At 38.5% G+C, this 23210-nt stretch overlaps 1 protein-coding gene across 2 annotated transcripts in view; it reads right to left on the bottom strand.

Annotated features, from left to right (window-relative positions):
- Nucleotides 1–23210, bottom strand: part of LOC127628424 (polycomb group protein ASXL1-like) — a 43615-nt gene that overhangs the window by 14456 nt on the left and 5949 nt on the right. For both annotated transcript variants that reach the window (XM_052105161.1, XM_052105162.1), the window contains exons 2-4: nucleotides 1457–1539; nucleotides 1250–1252; nucleotides 1029–1146 (exon numbers count right to left, since the gene is read on the bottom strand). In XM_052105161.1, coding sequence (XP_051961121.1) covers nucleotides 1029–1146; nucleotides 1250–1252; nucleotides 1457–1539 — 204 coding nt within the window. The remainder of the gene's footprint in view (nucleotides 1–1028; nucleotides 1147–1249; nucleotides 1253–1456; nucleotides 1540–23210) is intronic.

Below are 23210 nucleotides of genomic sequence, written 5' to 3'. Positions count from 1 at the left end.
ATAGATTGCCATGGGGACGACAAGACAAGTTGAGAAAACTTCAACTTTATACAAATGACAAGCGACATTCATGAACGACTACCAATGAGAGAAGACAGAGGAGTTCCGTCATACGTCTCCAGTCAGTGAATGTGATACTGGAGTCGAGTGCAGGCAAGATAAAAGTTTCTAATAAAATAAAAGGACTAATAAAATTATGCGTGGAAAACAGTGTCGAAATTGAGTGAGTTTGATTAATATAACATTTGTCTTGTTAAGTGAGAAGATGCATTAAGCAATACAAATAATGATGCAGCAGTAGGAACGCCCACCGGTGATTCAGCGACAAATCGCAAAGCCTAGCAACACAAAGCAAATATTTGATTTAAATAGTTTAAATTCAAAAGGCCTTAAACTTGTCTAATTACTGTTCTCCGGAAACAACACAGGTGTTTCGAGATGCATTTATACAAATTAAAAGTTATTATTTTACCTTACTTGGTGTCTAAAAATGTGCCGATCTTGCGTGAAACGCTGAAAGAAGAAAAGAAAATCTAAGATTCTTCAATTCGGTTGAAGACCTCTATTGCATGTGTTGAATAACCAAAGTGATTTTGGTATTCAAATAGTGCAGCGTCAATCGGTTAACCAAATGTCGACGATCTGTTCACTCCTCCAGCCAGTAGTCATCACAGCAACCGTTTTGTAACAAATTCAATGCCTTCAACAAAAAAATTCAAAACAATTACTGTCGGACTTCAAATAGTCTGCTGTGAGCAATGTTCCCCTTATTATGTATAAACCACTTTATACATAATAAGTCCACATCAATTGTGTCATTTTGTAAAATAAAAGATTAAGAGATTTTTAAATCAATATATTTGTTGAAAATCTACTAACTAGTTAAATATTAAATTATGTAATTTTGGACATTCCTGTGTTATGTACCTCCTTTAAGCACTCGTGGTTAATGGCATAATCTTTTTACAAAATCAGAGAATGAGTGTGTGGCATGAAGAAAGTGTGCTTGGAAATTTAGTTGACTCTACCTTTAGGGTAAACAGACTCATCCTGCCTGGCAGCTTGAAGAAAATACTGTTTTTTACTCTGTCTCCTCTGACCTGAGAATGAAGCATGGTGACCAAACAGGCCAGTGGGGCTGTGCCACTGAGGGTAGATAAGAGGGGCAGAAACATAATTGTAGATTAAGAAAGATTGCGCTAGTTTCTGGGGTAAAAATGCAACATACTGGTAAGTAGAATAATCTTACCTTCTATTTTGTGATAGAGGAGGATTGAAAAAACAAAGAAAATACAAAAGGGTCAGGGAAAAAACAACTCCCATGAATAAAGTGAACAGGCACAAAACATTAAAAAAAAAAAAAAAAAAAAAACACAGGAAAAATACAGTACATCACTGCTAAAACAGAAATAGATCTGCATTAATGTTTATTATGGTATATTAATTTATACCTGACCTCATTTCTTTGAGCCCCTTAGTTTGGATGACATGTAGAATCTGTTTTGGTGTCATTGGGGCATCAGAAAAGTTCTCCAGAACCTGCAATCAATCAAATGAACCAATCTGTCAATGGAATGAATCAACAGTTTAAAACTTAGCAAGTATACATTAGTGTCAGTTTTCTCACCCATGTCCATGAAAACATGGTGCCAATTTTGACACTCCCAGCTTCGTTCTATTAAATCCAGATTATCAGATTCAGTGCATTATTTTGGCAAGCATAACACTGAAATTAACAAAGTAAAGCTGCCACACAAAGCATGTCCTATATAACAACTTCACAGCAGTTTACTACCAGGCTTATATGACAAGCTTTCAGCCTATATGACAGAATCTCTCATGAAAGAGGAATTAGGACACTTACATGGCTAAAATGTGTCATGGCATGTGCAACACTTGAATGATAACATTTGGTATTGCTTTTGATCTCCCCCCAATCCAGATTTGATATTGCCAAAAGTTTTCTTAGTCCAACAAATCATTTTACCAATTTTTACATGGCAAGAATTCATTCCAGCTTGGTGCATGATACAAGACAACCCTCAGAAGTACTGTACAGCACTCAATGTCTGCGCTCATCTGAATCAAGGACATTAAAACAGGAAATGGAACAGCACAATGCTATAAAAGATACACACTCAATTATAGAATGTCAGGTGCACTTCCTGCAAGGAAGTAGTACAAGCAGGCATGACAAATGTTGAGCTGTGAGAACTTCAAACTACTACGCAATACAAGACAAACCTCAGAGTTATTTATAACACTGTACTGACTAGGCACCAAAGCTCATGTGTATGTAATGCAATTTAAAGTCTCATAGGGGAATGGTGCATTTATGCATTGCTTCTGGAGAGTCATGCACTGTGCCAGCCTGGTCTCTTTCCTCCCACTATAGGCATTTCATGGTACAGATAGTAATGAAAAGTAAGAAAATATTTTACACTGGTACAATTTAGAGAGCAGAAAATTTCAGCAGGAAGAAATAGCGGCTTGGTATTCTTATGATACAGAACATCTGACTTTGGCTATTTCTAAAGGAATGGACTGATATATTCTGATAATCTTGCTATGACTCATTTTACAAGGTAAAAAATACAAAAGATTAAAGGGATCTGTCTGTGTTCCAGAACAAATGTTAAAGGAATATTCTGGGTTCAATACAATACATGCTCAATTGACAGCATTTGTGGCATAATACAGATTACTGCAAAAAATACATTTGACTTGTGCCTCTATTTAAAAAGAAAAAAACAAATCTGGGTTACACTGAGGCACTTACAATGGAAGTGAATGGGGCCAATCTGTAAACATTAAAATAATCACGGGTTCAAAATCTTGGCTACAAGATGCAAACAATGTGTGTGTTAACATGATTTTACTGTAATAAAATTGGTTACTAACCTTTTCTGTTTAAAGGTCAATCCAATTTTACAAACTTAGTTACCATGATGATGTAATGTAAAACATAAAATTACTTGATAAACTTTCCCCTAAAATAAAACCTAACCCAACAACTTTACAGCTTAAAAGTTTTTGGACAGTTCACCAAAAAATTTATATTGTCTAATCATTTACTCACCCTCATGCCATCCCAGTTGTATGACTTCTGTTGAATACAAAGATTTTTAGAAGATCTCAGCTCTGAAGGTCCTCACAATGCAAGTGAATGTTTGCCAAATATTCTGAAGCTCCAAAAAGCACATAAAAGGCAGCATAAATTATTCATAAGTCTTCAGTGGTTTAATCAATGACTTCAGAAGCAATATAATAGGTGTAGGACAGAAACCAATCACAATTTAAGCCCTTTTTTACTATAAATTCTCCTCGCTGCCCAGTAGGTGGTGATAGGCACAAAGAATGCAAATTGCCAAAAACAAAAGAATGTGAAAGTGGAGATTTATGGTTAAAAAAATAAAGAAATAAAAAAAGACCTAAAATACTGACCAGTTTTTCACCCACACTTATATTGCTTCCAAGGATATGAATTTAACCACTGGAGTCTTATGGATTACCTGCCTTAATTTACTTTTGGAGCTTCACATTTTTGGTACCCATTCACTTGCATTGTGAAGACCTACAGAGCTGAAATGATCTACTAAATAAAATCTTCCTTTGTTCAGCAAAAGAAAGAAAGTCATGCACATCTTGGATGGTATGAGGGTAAGTGATGAGGGAATTTTCATTTTTGGGTAAACTATCCCTGTAATGCAAGTATAATGCAAGCGCTTTTATAAAAATATATATGGCTTTAAATGTTTGCCTTCAATCCCGCCCTACTTTTACCTTTAAACACTGAGGCAAATCCAAATATAGAAGCCTATTTAATGCAACCGTGATTTTTTATTTATTTTTTTCACAAGAAAAGAGTCTAAATAATGGTAATTAATATGCTGTCGATAAAGCTTAACTTGTATTATCTTTTTAGAGGTCAGATATCCAACAATCCTTCAAAGGATATCTGACATAAACGCACTGACAGGACAAGAAAAAGATACAAATCTTTAAATCTATTAAAAAGGCTCTGATTCTCATAGTCAGTGAGGTTCCATTTACTCCCCACAAACATCCAGCACCATTCCTAGAGGATACATTATTAAAACTAGCAAAAAATGAGCCACAAAAAAACAAACCACAGCTCCACCCAAATCCTGTCAAAAAAAAAAAAAAAGAAGAAGAAAAAAATAAAAGCAGCCCACCACACACACACATGCCAGCATCAGAACTAATGAGAACCAAATTTTCTTTCATTGAAATATAAGCCTTCTGCCTTTTCATTACAGAAAGAAAGCCTACACACGGTACTCTGCTGCTGCAAGGAACCATCGTGAATGACCAGAAACACTAAAATAAGTGGTCTGCTTCACATTTCCTTTTGCATCAAGCATATCAGCAAGATGATCTGATATTCACTGGCCTACAGACTAAGCATCTGGTTTCATCTTTAAAAGGACACAACTGATTCCTAAAACTGCCATTTAATAATAGGGCTGGGCAATATGGCCATTTTATCATGATATTCATTTTCACATTTACACAAGTTGGCGGAAGAATTTTTTTTTATTCTAAACAGTCAAAATAGTCACTACAAAACTGCATTGGGGGCCCCAGATACAGCCAAAGCAGTGAGGTCTGAGGGATTTTTTTTTTACCTATATATATATATATTTTTTTTTTATAGGCTATAAAAGCCTAGGCTTTTATAGGCTTTTTATATATATATATATATAAAAAAAACCTCTATCAAGTGCATTTGAAAACTAATGTTAAAAGATCATCTGTTCATTTTGAAGCATAATGACAGCAGTCCAGTATGTTTGAATATTTTTACATTAAAATGTTTTTTTTTTTTTTTAAATGTCCTTAGATTCAGATACCCAAGTATGGGGCATAGAAGCCCTTGAGACTGTGGAACGATGCTGTATGGGGGTTCAGGGGTATCCCCTGAGAGAAAAGGTATAATTTAGAAAAGGTAAAAGTCTAAATGGAAATTTTTTATATTTTCATTCAAGTGAGACAGACCAGGCTACAAACTAGTAATTTTCTTCTCTTTCCTTGTCATCCATTCCAGAGATGATGACATCTGATTAATTTTCACAAAATTAGAACAGAACTTTAAAATTAAAGGCTCGTAACATGCCGAATAACAAAGCAAAATTTAGAAAGAAAAAACGTTGTAGTCTAAAGGTGCTTTGGAACCACGTTAACTTGTGCCGCATATCTACACACATGCAGGGAAGAGAGGCAACGCATGCCGAGTGGGACAGTATGGGATCAATTCCATGCCACATATATTTGCAAAAATATAAAGTATTGCAAAATAAAATAAAGTTTTGCAAAAGAAAAAAGTACTGAGCAAAAACACATTTTTTTTTTAAACAAAAATTAAGTATCACAAACGTAAAAAAGTATCGAGAGAAAAAAAGAAAGTTTTGCAAACAAAAATAAAGAATTGCAAAATATAAATAAAATACAGCAAAAACCAAGATATAATTAATTGCAAAAATCAATGACTGTTGTAAAAGAAACTTAAGAACTTTGATCCTTTTTTATCTCTGCAACAGATTTTTAGGCAGCAATGATTTTGCCACACATCTTTTTCTTTGCAATGCCTACTAATTATTTTGCAATGCTCCTTTTAATCTGCATTTCCATCACGTGTGAGCTCGTGATACCGTTTTGCCTTTGCGCTTCACTTTTCTGTGCGTTTCACTTTATGGCACGGTTTTGACGTGGGGGTGGAGTCAGGGGATTGGGGCGTGTACAGTGATGCCTCCCTGGAAGTTACCTCATTAGCTTGAGACATGGATCAAACATCATGGCTGAGCACAGGCATGCAGGTGGATCTCAGGTATATAAAGTTGATTGTTTCCTTTTATTTAATTAGCATTAAATGTGCTTTAACAGCGTTTGCTTCAGATAAAAAAGTTAGAGATCAGTTAAAGCGGTGGATTTATTAGCCATACTCGCTAACATAGCCAGCATCTGCAGTTTTCTCTCTCTCAATTGATTGATTCTTATGTTTACTTTATAGATTATAATTGTCTATATACCACAGTATGTTGTCTTCTAAAAAAATGTAAACTCCATATTTAAAAATATATAAATAAATAGATGTTACATTATCACTGTTAAAGGAGACAATAAATAGATTACGAATAAAAAGTTAAACGATCGTAACAAATAAGCATCCCAGGAAACGATCTACAAACAATAAAAGAACAATAAAAGGCATGGAATTGATCCCATAGGACAGGGCATAAATGAAGCATGTTTGGTGATTAGAAAAATATTCGACTACAGTGCAGATTGATCTGAGCTAGAGTACACTGCACTGTTGTTTTGTCACGATTTTCACTAGACGATGAGAGGGCGTAACTGTCGTCATGAGTTTTGCAGTGCGGATGGAATCAATCCAGGGTCCGGACCGGTATCCGAAGTAGCCTAATCGTTAGCAAGGCAGCTAACATTAGAAAGTTCATCCAATCTGACCCTATGCTTCCACTGGCGTGTTGTGAGCGAAGCAGAAAGAGCATTTTCAATTCATTCCTACAGAAGCAGAGCACCATGCTCACAAGACGGATTGTAGGATTGACAGCGGTACGGAGCAAGCTCTTTCCTATCGCTGTGAGCGTCTTTGAGGGGATTTCTTCCACGTCAGTGGAAACGCAGCCCGAGAAAGCCAAACTGTTTTCGTTTTTAGGGACACGCACTAAATATCGTAAATTCCTCAAAAGCTTATTATCGAGATTTTATTGCGATAAATATCGAGATTGTTTTATCGCCCTGCCCTTTTTTAATAATACCAATTTTGTTTCAAAGCCATTAAAAAGCATTTTGCCAACCTTTTAAAGCTCTTAATTCTAGGGATGCACCAATCCGACACCTGGATCTTGTATCGCTCCGATACTGACAATTTAAGACGGATCGGGTAACGGTCTGACAGGCTGATTCAAATCCGATACTATGTGTTAATCATTCTCGTTATTGTAAAACACCAAAAATTACATAAAAAGAACCATAAAAGCACAAGTATTTTATTTGACTCATGCATTTTATTCAAAGCCACTTGAAGACATACAATAGCTGTGTATAGCATAAGGCTTTGCATGCAAACTATATATTTACTTATTAAACACAGCGAGTTAAGCACAAAGTATACTTTGATTATGAAGCGAACTCTCAGCATAGTCGAACTCGAGCCTGTCAAAACATTCAGGCATTTTTGCGCATAGGCGTTTGGCGCATGCGCGCTACATCTACTATTGAGACACCTTATTTCTCTTCAGGTGTTAGACCCATAACGATTTATATATAGCCCTTCCGACTGGAGTTATGTAAGTGCAGGTACCCACTGACTTCCTAACACATGGTTCTTGACATACACATCAACCGTTGTTCCTACCGTTAATTACAGCTTGTGATTAAATGTCAGCAATGGCTCAAATGAGTGTTACCACCTTGTGAGACTACCAATTAGTAGTGGTTGACCGATATATCGCAGAGGCTGATAAATCTTTTTTAATTATCGTATCGGCCGATAAATTTTCCTGTTTGGCCGATTTGTTTCTTGAGGGCGCTGACAATCGCCTGCTTGCATGTGAAGCAACGGAGACATGTAAACGACCATTCATGGTTCGTTTTGTTGTTACGTGCCATCGTGTTACTACAACCATAGACCAGTGTGCAACACAGTGTTATTTAAACGGTCTGTATATCTAGCCGTGGCAGACACGTTTGAGCTTGTAATGTTAAAGTGCACACCAGTTTCATTCACCCGCTCTCTCCTCAACAGTTCTCTGTAACTTTTAACTCTTGTCTAATGCTACATCCAAATCAGGTGAACGGTGTAGGAATTACAACAGTTTGTATATGTGCCTCCCACTTTTTAAGGGACCAAAAGTAATGGGACAGATTAACAATCAGAAATCAAACTTTCACTTTTTAATACTTGGTTGCGAATCCTTTGCAGTCAATTACAGCCTGAAGTCTGGAACGCATAGACATCACCAGACGCTGGGTTTCATCCCTGGTGATGCTCTGCCAGGCCTCTACTGCAACTGTCTTCAGTTCCTGCTTGTTCTTGGGGCATTTTCCCTTCAGTTTTGTCTTCAGCAAGTGAAATGCATGCCCAATCGGATTCAGGTCAGGTGATTGACTTGGCCATTGCATAACATTCCACTTCTTTCCCTTAAACGCTTTGGTTGCTTTTGGTGGTACGCTTTGGATCATGAGCAGTTCCGTTCCTTCTTCATACTCTTCTCTTCCCATCACTCTGGTACAAGTTGATCTTTGTCTCATCTGTCCATAGGATGCTGTTCCAGAACTGTGAAGGCTTTTTTAGATGTTGTTTGGCAAACTCTAATCTGGCCTTCCTGTTTTTGAGGCTCACCAATGGTTTACATCTTGTGGTGAACCCTCTGTATTCACTCTGGTGAAGTCTTCTCTTGATTGTTGACTTTGACACACATACACCTACCTCCTGGAAAGTGTTCTTGATCTGGCCAACTGTTGTGAAGGGTGTTTTCTTCACCAGGGAAAGAATTCTTCGGTCATCCACCACAGTTGTTTTCCGTGGTCTTCCGGGTCTTTTGGTGTTGCTGAGCTCACCGGTGCGTTCTTTCTTTTTAAGAATGTTCCAAACAGTTGATTTGGCCACACCTAATGTTTTTGCTCTCTCTCTGATGGGTTTGTTTTGATTTTTCAGCCTAATGATGGCTTGCTTCACTGATAGAGACAGCTCTTTGGATCTCATATTGAGAGTTGACAGCAACAGATACCAAATGCAAATAGCACACTTGAAAGGAACTCTGGACCTTTTATCTGCTCCTTGTAAATGGGATAATGAGGGAATAACACACCTGGCCATGGAACAGCTGAGCAGCCAATTGTCCCATTACTTTTGGTCCCTTAAAAAGTGGGAGGCACATATACAAACTGTTGTAATTCCTACACCGTTCACCTGATTTGGATGTAAATACCCTCAAATTAAAGCTGAAAGTCTGCAGTTAAAGCACATCTTGTTCGTTTAATTTCAAATCCATTGTGGTGGGGTATAGAGCCAAAAAGATTAGAATTGTGTCGATGTCCCAATATTTATGGACCTGACTGTAGTTCTAAATAACAGTTTAAAAAAAAAAAAAAAAATATATATATATATGGTTTTTTTTGTTTTTTTTTTGAAGGATTATTAGGAACACCTGTTCAATTTCTCATTAATGCAATTATCTAATCAACCAATCACATGGCAGTTGCTTCAATGCATTTAGGGGTGTGGTCCTGGTCAAGACAATCTCCTGAACTCCAAACTGAATGTCAGAATGGGAAAGAAAGGTGATTTAAGCAATTTTGAGCGTGGCATGGTTGTTGGTGCCAGACGGGCCGGTCTGAGTATTTCACAATCTGCTCAGTTACTGGGATTTTCACGCACAACCATTTCTAGGGTTTACAAAGAATGGTGTGAAAAGGGAAAAACATCCAGTATGTGGCAGTCCTGTGGGCGAAAATGCCTTGTTGATGCTAGGGGTCAGAGGAGAATGGGCCGACTGATTCAAGCTGATAGAAGAGCAACTTTGCCTGAAATAACCACTCGTTACAACCGAGGTATGCAGCAAAGCATTTGTAAAGCCACAACAAGCACAACCTTGAGGCGGATGGGCTACAACAGCAGAAGACCCCACCGGGTACCACTCATCTCCACTACAAATAGGAAAAAGAGGCTACAATTTGCAAGAGCTCACCAAAATTGGACAGTTGAAGACTGGAAAAATGTTGCCTGGTCTGATGAGTCTCGATTTCTGTTGAGACATTCAGATGGTAGAGTCAGAATTTGGCGTAAACAGAATGAGAACATGGATCCATCATGCCTTGTTACCACTGTGCAGGCTGGTGGTGGTGGTGTAATGGTGTGGGGGATGTTTTCTTGGCACACTTTAGGCCCCTTAGTGCCAATTGGGCATCGTTTAAATGCCACGGCCTACCTGAGCATTGTTTCTGACCATGTCCATCCCTTTATGGCCACCATGTACCCATCCTCTGATGGCTACTTCCAGCAGGATAATGCACCATGTCACAAAGCTCGAATCATTTCAAATTGGTTTCTTGAACATGACAATGTGTTCACTGTACTAAAATGGCCCCCACAGTCACCAGATCTCAACCCAATAGAGCATCTTTGGGATGTGGTGGAACGGGAGCTTCGTGCCCTGGATGTGCATCCAACAACTCTCCATCAACTGCAAGATGCTATCCTATCAATATGGGCCAACATTTCTAAAGAATGCTTTCAGCACCTTGTTGAATCAATGCCACGTAGAATTAAGGCAGTTCTGAAGGCGAAAGGAGGTCAAACACAGTATTAGTATGGTGTTCCTAATAATCCTTTAGGTGAGTATATATATATATATATATATATATATATATATATATATATATATATATATATATATATAATTTCACAAGACGTAAACTAGCTTACATACAGACACTTAAAAGGATTTCATGGAGCGTTACGACCATCAAAATAAAAGCCAGAGGGTTTTAAAGTTAAAGCTGCATAACTTTGAAATATATTGCCAATAATAATAATTATTAGTATCTTTATTATTGGTTTACAAATTACAACCATATTCAACTAAGAGATTCGAATCCTTTAAAATCCAGAGACAAGTTGAACAGTGCTGCAACAGTATCCAGTAGACTGGTTAACAATGTTAATAGTTATACATTTATATATTAAGTATGTGTAGTTAAAGGTTTGTGTTCCTCTACATGTAAAACAGTACCTCCAATTAGTATCACAGAGCGAGGTACAGATATTCTACTAACGGATATTAAAAAAACAACACTGATATTGGATCGGAATCTGCCGATTCTGAGATTTCAGGTATCGGAAGAAAAAGTGGTACCGGTGCAGCCCTACTTTATTCAATCACACAAGAGAATTACCTAAAAGACTATCTTCCATTAATTAATGGTGGCACTGAACAATTGTTCACAATTCCAATGAGGGTGATGTGCACCAGCAACCCTAAAACTATTCACGTAGCAAATACCTGCATTCATTGTACTTATTCACATGAAAATCTATTTTAGAGAGGTACATGCCCATACCTGCTTCACAAGTCTCAATCACTGTGTGATGCCTGCAAAAAAAAGCATAGACTGAAATTTCTTTGGCTGGTATGATTTGTGTTAAACTTCTGTAAGTATTTAGCTGATAGATATTACATTTCTAAGCAGGCATATTAAAACAGACATAACATTATTGTGATTTGGAATCTAAAATTTTCATATGAAATACAGGTTCTAAACGGTGTCATACACCTGTTAGGGTTGCCGCGGTGTACGGTTTTACTCGGTACAAGGGACAACGCCGATGTGAAATTTTAAACCTGCTAAAAGGGGGCATAATTATGAATAGAACTTCCAATATCAATACAATAGCCTAACAAATAAAATAGCCTTTGTAAAGTAAGAAATAAGATAAAGCATCGAAAGCCAGATGTTCTTTACTAACGTATCAAATTACACCAGCAGCAAAGTGCACGCACTGACAGAAGACGTTTAATTGCAGGTAGCAAATATAATGTGCATGGTGGGTAACTGAGACATCTCAGATTTGGAATAACAAGAAATGCTGTTAGACACACTTAAAGAAACACACTTTATTATATTTTAAAGAACGACACGTCTGACACAATGTTTGGACTTGTGTACGCATATGTAAATGGTTCTCACTATTTCTTTGTTTTAGTCTTCTGAATTTTTTCTGAATGGGTGTGTTCACATTTGTAGTTCGGTTCTCTTGGTCTGGACCAAAAATTAAAATGACACATTTAGTCATGGTTCGTTTAGCGTTCACATTGGCATTTTTAACACCGAACCTAACGATACAAAACCAAATGCATCATGGAATAGTCACGACCTGATTGGACAGCTTTAATGACATGTATTTTTTGACGGAACTTACCGAACATCCAAAACAATGCTGTCGAAATGCGCTCATTGGCTGTATACATGTATACATGGTGGTATTTTTACCAGCTGACAACAAAGAGTTAATAAAATTCCAGGAATTCCTCCGTTGAACACACAAATGAAGATATGCTGCAAGGACAGCTGACGGGCAGTTCTGACGCCAGTACCAAACTGTAAGGTGAAAAATTACTCCTATGCTGAGAAGAACCAGGTATGCTTGGTCAGTATTAGGCAAATTACTTCCCGTTTTTGGCCTGTTTAGATGTCTTTGGTCCATGTTGCGTTCACTTATCAATCGAACCACACCAGAGTTCGTTTGGAAGCGGAACGTGATCCACTTTTCAGGCGATCTCAGGTTCGGGTGACAGCGTTCACACTTGTTCAAATGAACCGCACTAAAAGACCAATCGTACCGGAGTTCGTTTTAATCTAACTAAAGCTGCCAAGTGCGAACACACCCTAAGGCTACGTCTACATTAATCCGGACACATTTGAAAACTGTGTTTTGCGTTTCGAAATGCTCTCCGTCCACACTAACGTTTTTCCAAAAGTTGCTCATCCACACTGAAACATGTGAAAATGCTTAAATTGTGTCACTGCGTATGCGGAAAATCCCCACCGCATGTACGGTCTGAAACGCAATTGTCCTCATGTTCCGTCGCCGGACACCAATTCCGAGTATACTTCAATTCAAGAATGAATGCAATGTGAAGGTTGTACAAAAAGTGACATTTTTTTAACAACGCTATCAGAGTGAGTATCGGGCACAACAACGCATCTATAACACAGGCCGTCTGTGATTGTTGATTGTTTTGGTTGGATGGATCACATGACTAAAAATGCATTATCGTTTTCCAAAGCATCCATTTTCACAGTCCACACTACAACGCGAAAAAGGCGTTTTCAAAAAGTCTCAGTGTGGACAGAAGGCTAAAACAGAGAGAAAAAGATGCATTTTCAAGAGAAAACGTATTAGTGTGGACCAGGCCTAAGAGAATGTAGCAAATGACAGTGTTTTATTTCCACAAAGTAGTTCATTGTGAGCACAACTCTGCAGGGTCACTTTATATAGCCTATACATCTGTGATTAAATCATAAAATAATAATAAAAAAATAAACACGTTCACCTCGAACCATGATTTACATTTCAGTGATAATTATCACGTTTAGAATTATTAACATTTAGAATTGTTTTTAGATCTTAATATATATCAGACTGTATGAAGTTGCTATTGCCCCCGCTACGCAGATCACCGCGTTCCAGATCCGGACCCCAGATTGATTCCATCTTGACTGCAAGTCATCATGACGACGGTTACGCCCTCTCATCATCTTTAGTGAGCAGTGCGACAAAACAACAATCTGATCTTTCAGCGCTGTATTCTTGAATATTTTTCTCTAGCGCTGAAACACGCTTCACTGATGCCCTGTCCCGGGCCGCACCCACTTCCTCTTTTCCCCACATGTGCGTAAACGTGAGGTGCATGTTTCCAGAGCACCTTTGGACCATAACGTTTTTTTCTTTCTAAATTTAGTTTTATTAATCAGCCTGTTCCAAGCCTTTAATAATAAACAAATAGATTGTCATCAACTCTGACAAGGATGAAAGACAAAACAATTACTAGTTTGTAGCAAAGTCTTTCTCACTTTAATGAAAATAGAAAAATGGTCCATTCAGACTTTTGCATTTTCAAAAGTTTCTCTCTGGAGATACCCCTGAACCCCCATACAGTATCATTCCTCAGTCACAAGGGCTTCTATGCCCCCATACTTGGATATCTGTATGTAAAGAAATATGAAAATGTTAATGTAAAAAAATAATAATTATATATATATATATATATATTAATTAGTCATAAAAAATTGGCATAAAAAAATACTTAGACAATACTGTACATCCACTTACATACCACATAATGAAATGCATAGAACACAAATTTGTCCCCATTAAATACATACGTAAAGCTAGTGAATACAATACACACCAATCAAACAAATGATCTTTTATACATGTTATTTTTAGCCAGCCTGCACCCCAAAAGGTGAGCCTCAAAGCAGGAATGGATGGGATGAGTCTGGTCTGAATACACTGCAATTGCCTTTTTTCCAATAAAGTGTGAAAACAGCTCTTGCAATGTGCTCCGTTTTCTGGCTGGTGATATTATTTGCTTTGTTAATTAAATCGTATTAATTTATTTTCCGGTCTCATTGTTAAATTGCCATACCACGAAACAATGTTAAAATACTTTCAATCATCGATCTATAAACAATGGTTAGGACCCTCCTATCGATACTAAAAAAAATTAATTTCCAGAGTAGGCCTAAACTCTGTCTTATGTACATGATCCACATTTTCCTGGAATAAGAATTTGTCATCAATGATTTTACATAAATATTAAACATTTGAAACTTACTCTACCGTTACATCTTTTATAATAACTTGTTCATATGAAATGCCAGCCGTACCTGTCCTATTTTGATTCCCACAGCATAATTCCATTGTTTTCTCAATGTTCAATTGTAGATGACTTATCAAATCACTGTACAAGACTTTTAACATACTCAAAATAAAGCTAAACAATTGGTGTCCGTTAGGCAAGAATTTAAAACCCAATAATTTGATGAAAGTGAGATTGTCCCTGTTACATTGAAGTTCAGAAAAACAGAAAAAAGCAGAGGTGATAATACACATCCCTGTGGTAACCCTGAATTTCAGACTAAACAGTCAGATGAGATTGTTAACACAGACACGTTGGGGCCTATTTCTGAAAAATGTCTCAATCCATAAAATTAACCAACTACTCAAAACCTAAATCTTGCAATCTTTCATCGGAAAAAAACCCTTGGATATAAGTTATAGACGGATACTTGCCTTACGATAAATGGAAAGATGGTTATTTTTTTTTACCACTTCGTTATTTTAATTGCTTTGGCTTTTCGTTTGTAGTGCAATTTGAATTTAGAAATATCTTTGGCTTACATTTTTCATATTTTATTTTATTTAAATAAAAGGGCTTTTTTGGCACCCGATACGACATTTAAATATCCCGATACTTGTATTAGCCTACATAATAGAGCTGCAGACTGTTTTTTTTTGTATGTAAACAAAGTAACTAAAAGAGGTCTTTAGCTTAATACATTTAACTTTGTAGCATTTTTATAAAACTCACATATAAAATCAACTTAGAATGGTGTAATAGCTTATTTTAACTTTAATATTCAGGAACAAACATAAATCACAAATCTACTGAGTTCTGTATGGATGAATAGAAATTTACATACACTTACAAATGGTGTAAACCGCTTGACTTCACAACAAAGTCACAAAAATGATTCTATAAAAACGAATTCCACTTAAAAGTGGCATAAACAGTTACACTTGAACAGGCCCAAGTCCAACAATAATGAAACAGTTATTAATAGTTCTGCTGTCAAAATCAAAATGCCATTGTGACATACTGACCACCAGTAAAAACCATGAACGCATCACACACCGCAGAGATACATTCAAAAATAAGAACAATATATTCATAACAAGCTCCAGTGAGAAATCATTAATATCTATGGTCGGTTTACTGTCTTTGAGTTTCGCTGTAACACAAATCACTAATTATTAAGTAAATGAAGACGCGCTGTTGTTATTGAAGGTTAAACAGTTATATTTATTATTAGTGGTATTGTGACCAAGATTAATCTGATTTAAATTGGGATGAGTGACTGATGAGATATTGAGAGCACCTGAAGAGTGCACGTCTTTGATTGACACAGCGCTCACGTTAAAGAGAGTAAAGCCAAAATCACTCATGATTGCTCAAACATTCTCTATCATTCAACACAACGTCACAACTCATGTCATGTATTTGCATGTTTATTTGTTGTTTAATTTATTTTTTAAACCTGTTGGGAGCCTCTACATCCTCTTCCTGTTTACTGTGCATTTAGTCCGAATAACTACCGTAACGACTCTAGAAAAAAAGTCAAATTAATATTCATACACATGTAATTCTTATATATTTTGAAAAACAAACCGGCATATTCATCTCAATTACATAATGTCTGAAAGTTTAAATTAGTGAACGATCGATCGGGACATCTCTACATAAAACATTGAATTTTCAATGCAAAATCACTAAAGAATATTCACCAATACCTCAGTCAATATCCAGTTGACGATATAACTGGATATTGTGAAATATAAGAATATCGTGAACTTATTTCTTGAATATCGCCGAGCCCGAGGCGGCAACAATTTTTTTTTACACACATTCAAATTCATTAAATTCATTTCTGGACTCAAGATGGCACCGAGTATGGCTGCTGCATTGCGAGCTCCGTTACAACACTGCGGTTTATTGTTTGTTTTGTTTACAGTTCTTTGTTTTTTTTGTCTTGGATGTTGTCTGCCTTATTTTTTACGACAGCCAAACGCTTTTGGACATTGGTTCTACAATTTCACATCGAAAACCGGACTTCAAATTCCTTAATGCCGACCCGCTGTTTACAAACACGCCGGCGGAGCCCTTTGTCTGGGCTGCCTGGCCGCGGAAACGCAGAAGGAAAAGAGGAAAACGAGCCGCCGTTCTCATCAGAGTAAGACGTCGTGCAAATCGACCCCCGCTACCCAGTATACTACTGGCAAATGTTTAATCTCTGGACAACAAGCTCTGCGAGCTGAGAGCGCGGATCTCTTTCCAACGAGAGACGAGAGATTGCTGTGTTATCTGCCTTACAGAAACCTGGCTGGCTGCGGAGATTCCAGACTCGGCCATCGAAATCACGGGCTACTCCTTGCACCGAGCGGACAGAGTGATAGACCTCTCCGGTAAAAGCAGAGGTGGTGGTGTATGTTTTATGATCAACAAATCATGGTGTGATCAGAGGAACATACATTTCATCAAGTCTTTCTGCTCTCCTGATCTGGAATATCTCATGCTTCTGTGTCGACCACTCTGGCTACCGAGGGAATTCACAGCGGTCATCATCACAGCTGTGTACATCCCCCCACAAGCCGACACAGACCGGGCACTCAGGGAACTGTATGGGAGTATAAGTGAGCAGGAAACCGCGCACCCCGAGGCTGCGTTCATTGTTACCGGGGACTTTAACAAAGCCAACTTCAAAACAATCGCTCCAAAATACCACCAACACAAAGTTTAACACACGAGGGGATCGGGTTTTAGATCATTGTTACTCTCCTTTCCAGAATGGCTACAAATCCCTCCCCCGACCCCCATTTGGCAAATCGGACCATTCTTCCGTTCTGCTTTTGCCCGCTTACAAGCAGAAGCTGAAACGGGAAGCACCCACCCTCAGAACGATCCAGTGCTGGTCGGACCAATCAGACTCTGTGCTACAAGACTGTTTTGATCACGCGGACTGGGAGATGTTCCGGTCCGCCTCTGATGACGACATCGAGGTTTACGCTGACAGCGTAGCGTGTTTCATCAGGAAGTGCGTAGAGGATGTTGTTCCGACCAAAACAATACGGATATACCCCAACCAGAAACCATGGCGTGGCACTCAATGCGCGGTCCTTCGCTTTTAATTCTTCTAACACGGAGCGGCGTAAACAAGCCAGTTATGCCCTCCGTAACACCATCAGTGCAGCCAAACGCCAGTACAGGCACAAACTTGAAGGTCAGTTCAACACCACTGACTCTAGAAGTATGTGGCAGGGAATTAATACCATCATGGACTACAAACGGAATAAAGACTCCGCTGTGAACACCGCTGCATCTCTCCCGGACGAACTTAATACATTTTATACTCGTTTCGAGGACAACACCACCGCCCTCGTGGAGAGAGCATTCGCGGCTGACGCTACAGAGGTTGGTTCACTCTCCGTCTCTGTTGTGGATGTAACCCGATCCTTCTGACGGGTGAACATCCGTAAAGCCGCGGGTCCAGACGGCATTCGGGCAGCGTCATCAGAGCGTCGTGCGAATCAACTGGCTGGTGTTTTTACAGACATTTTCAATCTGTCCCTCTCCCTGTCTGTAGTCCCCACATGCTTCAAAACATCAACCATTGTGCCTGTACCGAAGCAAGCCACAATCACTTGCTTAAATGACTGGCGTCCTGTTGCTCTGACCCCCATCATCAGCAAATGCTTTGAGAGGTTAATCAGAGATTACATCTGCTCTGTTCTGCCCCCCTCTTTGGACCCATTGCAGTTTGCCTACCGCAACAACCGCTCCACTGATGATGCCATTGCATCTACACTTCACACTGCTCTCTCCCATCTGGAAAAAAGGAACACACATGTGAGAATGCTGTTTGTAGACTACAGCTCAGCATTCAACACCATAGTGCCCTCCAAGCTTGATATGAAACTCCGGGCTCTGGGCTTAAACGGCTCGCTGTGCAGCTGGATCCTGGATTTCCTGTCAGGCAGACGTCAGGTGGTTAGAATGGGCAACAACACCTCATCACTGACCCTCAACACTGGAGCCCCACAGGGCTGTGTTCTCAGCCCACTCCTGTATTCACTGTACACACATGACTGTGTGGCAACACATAGCTCCAATGCCATCATTAAGTTTGCTGACGATATGACGGTGGTAGGTCTGATCACTGACAATGATGAAAGAGCCTACAGAGAGGAGGAGCACACTCTGACTCAACGTCAGTAAAACCAAGGAGCTTGTGGTGGATTTCAGGAGGAAAGACGGAGAACACAGCCCCATCACCATCAATGGAGTACCGGTAGAGCGAGTCAGCAGTTTCAAGTTCCTCGGTGTCCACATCACTGAAGAACTCACATGGTCCGTCCACACTGAGGCCGTTGTGAAGGCGGCTCACCAGCGCCTCTTCTTCCTGAGACGGCTAAGGAAGTTTGGAATGAACCAACACATCCTCACACGGTTCTACACCAGCACTGTAGAGAGCATCCTGACTGGCTGCATCACTGCCTGGTACGGAAATAGCACTGCCCACAACGGCAAAGCCCTGCAAAGGGTGGTGCGAACTGCCAGAAACATCATCGGAGGTGAGCTTCCCTCCCTCCAGGACATATACACTAGGCGGTGTGTGACAAAAGCTTGGAGGATCATCAGAGACTCCAGCCACCCGAGTCATGGGCTGTTCTCACTGCTACCATCAGGCAGGCGGTATCGCAGCATCAGTACCCGCACCAGCCGACAACATGACAGCTTCTTTCCCCAAGCAGTCAGACTGTTGAACACTTGATCTATCACGATCAATAATTAGCACTGCACTTTATTCATCTATAATTTCACACTGGACTGTCAACATATTCTCCTCAATATACTACCTCATATATATATATATATATTTCTTATACTCCCACTTATTGTATATTGTATATTGTGTGTATTGTTTACTGTACATTGTATATAATTATTGTGTTGTGTAAGTATGTGTACATTTGATTTGTAAATTGTGTTGTGTAAGTATGTTGTTTATTGTAATTGGTATATGTCTCGTCACTGTCATGACTGCTATGTTGCTCGGAACTGCACACAAGAATTTCACCTACTGTTGCACTTGTGTACATGGTAGTGTGACAATAAAGTGATTTGATTTGATTACCCTACCAAATCACGACACACATTTAATTGCACTTAATTTTTTTCAGTTTCATTTGAATTATAGTTTAAAAAAAAAAACTTGAAATCAAGCTGCCTTGTGCTATCAAGTAGGCTACTGCACAAAAAAAAAAAAAAAACTCATTGTACCACTTAGTGTCCAACCAGCGGAAATGTGGCAGTCGGTTTGAATGTGAACATGGCACCGGTATGAAAATTATGATATCGTGGCAAGTCTAATGGGGCTTTTCCTCTACACGGTACAACTCGACTGGATTCTGCTCGCTTTTTGGGGGTTTTACACTGTGGATAGTACCTGGTACTTTTTACCACATCGGTCGAGGTTCCAAGCGAGCCCATACTAAATGTGACTTCAAAACCATGCAGATCACTGATTTGTCAGAGAGAATCATCACTACCAGCGTCACTGTATTTTTGACAAGGGACCCGCTAGTCTTAAAAGTTAGCTACAGCGATAGCAGTATCATTTGTTCACATGTCTTCCGAATTGTAAAAAGAAATGGCTGTGCGCAAAACCACGCTGTGGTCAATAAATGAGGTGCAGACGTTCCTCTCATTAGAGACGAACGAAACAAAAAAGTATTTCAGGAAGTGTCTCAGCTGTTGGCTGCACACGGCTACTACCGGACCTACCAACAGTGTAAGGAAAAGTTATTAAAAAAAATAAAAATTAAGTGACTACTGGAGTCCATGATAGAGGATGGTGGGTTAACCATGCATTGAGACCAGAGGCGGTGAGAGCATCAAAATTCACTCTGGCTACCCTGCCAACAATGAGATTGAATATTCGTGGACGCTCTGACGTAGGAGGCAACATTCGTTCAGAAGGCTTGGTTTTGTGAACTATATTTAAAGGGGCTGCAAAACATCCAGATATGTCGACCGGTATCTTTTTGCCAACATATCACAAGTAGCATATATCCTCATGAAATCTTTTAATATATTATTATAGAATACTATATAAACCATAATATCCACTTCATCAACTCAACTGAAACACCAACAATTCCAGACACCTTTGTCCACGCATTGTTCTTTTTATTTTATTTATATCCCTGTAAGCATAAATATATCAAACATGCATCATATATTACAGGAAAACCCGCCACAGCAATAATCAGTATCTCCTCCATTTTGTCGTCGGAACTAATGTTAGGTGGGAACCAAAGTTCCACTGTTATGTTCTCTAGACTTGCTAGAGCAGAGCCCTTCTATACTCCAATAGGTTGCCGCCGAACCGCGTCAAAGCTCATTACATAATGTTGTCCGCACTTAAACTTTCCTCTGACGCCAACACCGGCCACGTCGCTTCTCGCTGCCAAGATGATGTCATGGCAGTAAAGGCAGCGCAACTATGACAACCAGCCTGGCAATAAACAGCAGTGGAAAAGGAAGCTCAGAAAAGTAGAGTCGAGTTGAACCGTAACATACAGTGGAAACCTGTACATCTACTACTTATTCTTGCAATTATCTAATCAGCCAATCATGTGACAGTAAAGTATAAAACCATTCAGATATGGGTCAGGAGCTTCAGTTAATGTTCACATCAACAATCAGAATGGGGAAAATGTGATCTCAGTGATTTAGACCGTGGCATGTTTTTTAGTGCCAGACGGGCTGGTTTGAGTATTTCTGTAACTGTTGATCTCCTGGGATTTTCACACACAACAGTCTCTAGAGCAGTGGTTCTTAACCCTCTGGAGTCGACGGATGCGCCGGCGCGTCCTGCTGGATATTTTGTGAATACCCAAAATGTCATTAAAGACTATAAAGGGTCTACTTTTATTTGTGAACACTCACAATAACAACAAAATCGTGTGCTTTTGTAAAATAAAAAAAAATAAAAAAGGGTGAGCATTCAGCAGTCTTGTGTTCACGAGCACATTTCAGAAACACGTCAAAAATGAACTTAAACTGCGCAAATTCTTCTCACACAAACACGAAACATATGCCTAAAGAAAGCATAAAATGTCTACTTTTAAATAAAACAATTCAAATTTAAAACAAATATTCTCCTGCAATGTAATCTGTATGAAACAAAGCGCTGTACGGTTTTCCTGGCTCAGCTTCATTATCTGTAATGTGATCCCACCCACCAGCAGAGCGCGCCATTCATACGCTAACGTCCTGAGACGATCAATGCAAATGTACATGCCCCCGACTGCGAGATTTAATGTCAACACAACACAACTTTTCTGCATGCTTGTAAGCTCCTGCATGTAAGGATGAGTTAACATTTTCCTCAGAAGAAGAGCGGGACTCAGATGAACGTTTGTATTTTGAAGAGAGATTTGATCCAGCCGAGGATACAATTTCAAACAAGTCAATTAGTTTTCATTAGCTGACACGCTATTTTATATAAACGTACATATTTTACTGGTGGGACTGTTTCCAGACAGGATTCAAAGTATTGACATTTGAAATATGTCCTAATAGGCAAGTTTTATTTACATGTAAAAGTTGTTATTTACATTGTATGCTGTATGATATAAATATGATATGTAATATGATATAAAAATAATATGAATGTTTAGATTATATTTTAACATGTCTATGCTGCCTCGTTATCATCAACAAATATTGTGCTTGCAAATATATGTCCAGGTTAAATTAGTAAAATACACTTTAAATATGCCCATATTATAAAATCATCTTATTATAATGATTTCTGAAGGATCATGTGACATTGAAAACTGCAGTAATGATGAAAATTCAGCTTTGATCACAAATTGCATTTCACAATATATTCAAATAGAAAACTGTAAAAAACTTTTTAAATTGTAAAGAGTTCACACAATGTTTTTACTGTATTTTGTATCAAATAAATGCAGTCTTAGTGAGCAAAAGAGACTTCTTTTAACGGTAGTGTAGGTCTAAAATTAAGTAAAGTCTTTATGTAAAGAAAATGTGTAGTCAGATTACTTCTTTAACTTAATACTTGATTTTGATCATTAAGTCTCCTCACATTCATTCTCTTTCTGTCACATTCCTCAGTGATAGGCCCAGGGGAGGGGTCTTTGTGTCCTCAGGTGTGAATCACATAAATATTCATGATAGTTCACGCCTCCTCGCATATTACCTATCAACACTAAAATTGTTTTACAAAAGTTAAAATTACTATATTGTTTTATATGAATGAGTGATCAGGATGATTTTCACATCATTTTGTAGCAAAAATTCTAGGCTACAAGATCCAGTTCTCAAAAGTCTTGTGGACAAATGTTTAGTATCTGTTATATGACCTTATGTCAGTGACTTAGAATTTTAGTTTTTTTCAAAAACCATGCTTAAACATTATTTTCTCAAAATTACAAACCTGTACATGCATGCTGCTCACATTGTAGCCCAGTTTGTGATGAATACAGGGTAGGGTTGTGCCGATGGATGATATTATCGTCCATCGTGATGGCTGACCAACATCATGATGTAGAGCCACCATCGTGATGCAACGCCCCCTTTTGCGAGTCTTGCTAGTGTGACTCACTAATCCTAGTCTCTTCTATAGTTAACCTAAAAACTTTGCAGGGATTGCTCTGTAAATTAATTTGAGAATATAACTAATGCATATATGCTATTTTAAACACTGTAGTATATGCCAGAGACGTGACGTGTTAGTCTGTGAAAATACCGTGTCAGGCAGGCTACACAAATATTGATCTTGACATT

This window comes from Xyrauchen texanus, chromosome 35 (genome assembly GCF_025860055.1).
Source record: "Xyrauchen texanus isolate HMW12.3.18 chromosome 35, RBS_HiC_50CHRs, whole genome shotgun sequence".
Lineage (NCBI taxonomy): Eukaryota > Metazoa > Chordata > Actinopteri > Cypriniformes > Catostomidae > Xyrauchen > Xyrauchen texanus.
The sequence above is the reverse complement of the archived record's forward strand: the minus strand, read 5'-3'. Positions and strand labels throughout refer to the sequence as shown.